Source organism: Rhipicephalus microplus, chromosome 4 (assembly GCF_043290135.1).
Source record: "Rhipicephalus microplus isolate Deutch F79 chromosome 4, USDA_Rmic, whole genome shotgun sequence".
NCBI lineage: Eukaryota > Metazoa > Arthropoda > Arachnida > Ixodida > Ixodidae > Rhipicephalus > Rhipicephalus microplus.
In genome coordinates, this window is record NC_134703.1 from 88,258,792 (window position 1) to 88,260,279 (window position 1,488).

A 1,488-nucleotide genomic window follows, 5' to 3' on the forward strand; every position below is an offset into this window, starting at 1 on the left:
CTTCGAATGCAACTTGCAAATACACAAGGTTGATGTGATAAGTCGCAAAGTTGTGTCGCAACGTTGGACATTGTGCTAGCAAAACTAAGCGCATGTCTGAAAAAAAATAGCGGTTCAACAGCAAGTGCAGTTATTATACACGAAATACTTGTAGCTAGATATCGATATAACGTTGTCGTAGCCACTTTTGTTTTTAAACAATTCGGTGCATCGAAAGAGGAAGCTATCAGCGCCGCCCAAGTATGTAGTACACCGCTTTCATGGGTGCCTCCACCAGGACTCGCCACATTACGTGTATACGATCGGCCTAATCACACCGAGGTAAACAAATCCCGCCAGGACCCCGGCTAAGTGACCGGCGAAGGGGCAGTTATTGCCCGCCACGAGCTGGACCAGGAGAAGCCCGAGCCACACTGCATACCCTGACGGCAGGGCTACGGTGATGCCGAATATATTACGACTTTGAGCGGGATACTTGACGTTGTCGAGTAACTTGATCTCAAAGATGGCGCCAGAGAAGCCGAATATGCAGCGTTTGTAAAATATGGCGTCGACATGAGTAACTAGAAAGTAGTTGAGGCTGACTTTGAAGACGCCAGTGAGCGCGGTAAACAGGCAGACGACGCAGAAGAAAGGGACAGTGTGCATTTTTTCTTCGAGATTGATGCCCTTCCAGATGAAGCTCACCATGTTGTAGTAGAGGTGCAAGCTGTTCCCGTGCTTGATAACACCGTAGAAGATTCTTGGCCATTCTCCCGTGAATAGCGCGTTGGTGACACTGATACGGGCCTCCTCCGGCTTGAACCAGGGCAGGCTGAAGAGCCCCAGATACATGCACACTTGGACGATGACTATCAAAAACGTCGCAGGTGGAATGAAGCCCAGGCCCACTCAGAAAAATGCGTAACGCAGAAGCTTGTTGAACACCTCGTACACGCCTCTGGCACGTGTCTGTTGCGTCATACGTGCTTCTTTGAAATGCCCTGCCCACCATGCAGCGCCGATTCGGGGTCGTTATCGACGTTGATGCGCGCTCGCCAGCTGTCCGTTGAAGCGATGATGATGATGATGATGATGATGATTATGATGATTATGATGATTGATGATGATGATGATGATGATGATGATGATGATGATGATGATGATGATGATGATGATGATGATGATGATGATGATGATGGTGGTGGTGGTGGTGGTGGTGGTGGTGGTGGTGGTGGTGGTGGTGGTGGTGGTGGTGGTGGTGGTGGTGGTGGTGGTGGTGGTGGTGGTGGTGGTGGTGGTGGTGGTGGTGGTGGTGGTGGTGGTGGTGATGATGATGATGATGAAGATTCCACAGCCATGGCTCGTAATCATTCAGGGGGATCGGCCAAGAATCGATTACTTAAACAGTGATATTTTTTTAATACTCTATATTCAAACCACCCACCAGAGGAAAAAAAGGAAAATCAAAAGACACCCAAGGCAGAATGAAAGAAGTGCAATAATTGT

The 1,488-nt window shown here is 48.8% G+C and overlaps 1 protein-coding gene across 1 annotated transcript; it reads right to left on the minus strand.

Annotated features, from left to right (window-relative positions):
• Positions 1-288: 288 nt before the first annotated feature.
• Positions 289-931, minus strand: LOC119172784 (rhomboid-related protein 4). Its single transcript, XM_037423929.2, has one exon. The coding sequence runs from the start codon at positions 832-834 to the stop codon at positions 289-291; it is 546 nt and encodes a 181-aa protein (XP_037279826.2). The 5' UTR covers positions 835-931.
• Positions 932-1,488: the final 557 nt, after the last annotated feature.

Excerpts from the sequence above, each read along its gene's own strand:
- LOC119172784 (XM_037423929.2), bottom strand. The coding sequence starts at position 834 with ATGTATCTGGGGCTCTTCAGCCTGCCCTGGTTCAAGCCGGAGGAGGCC.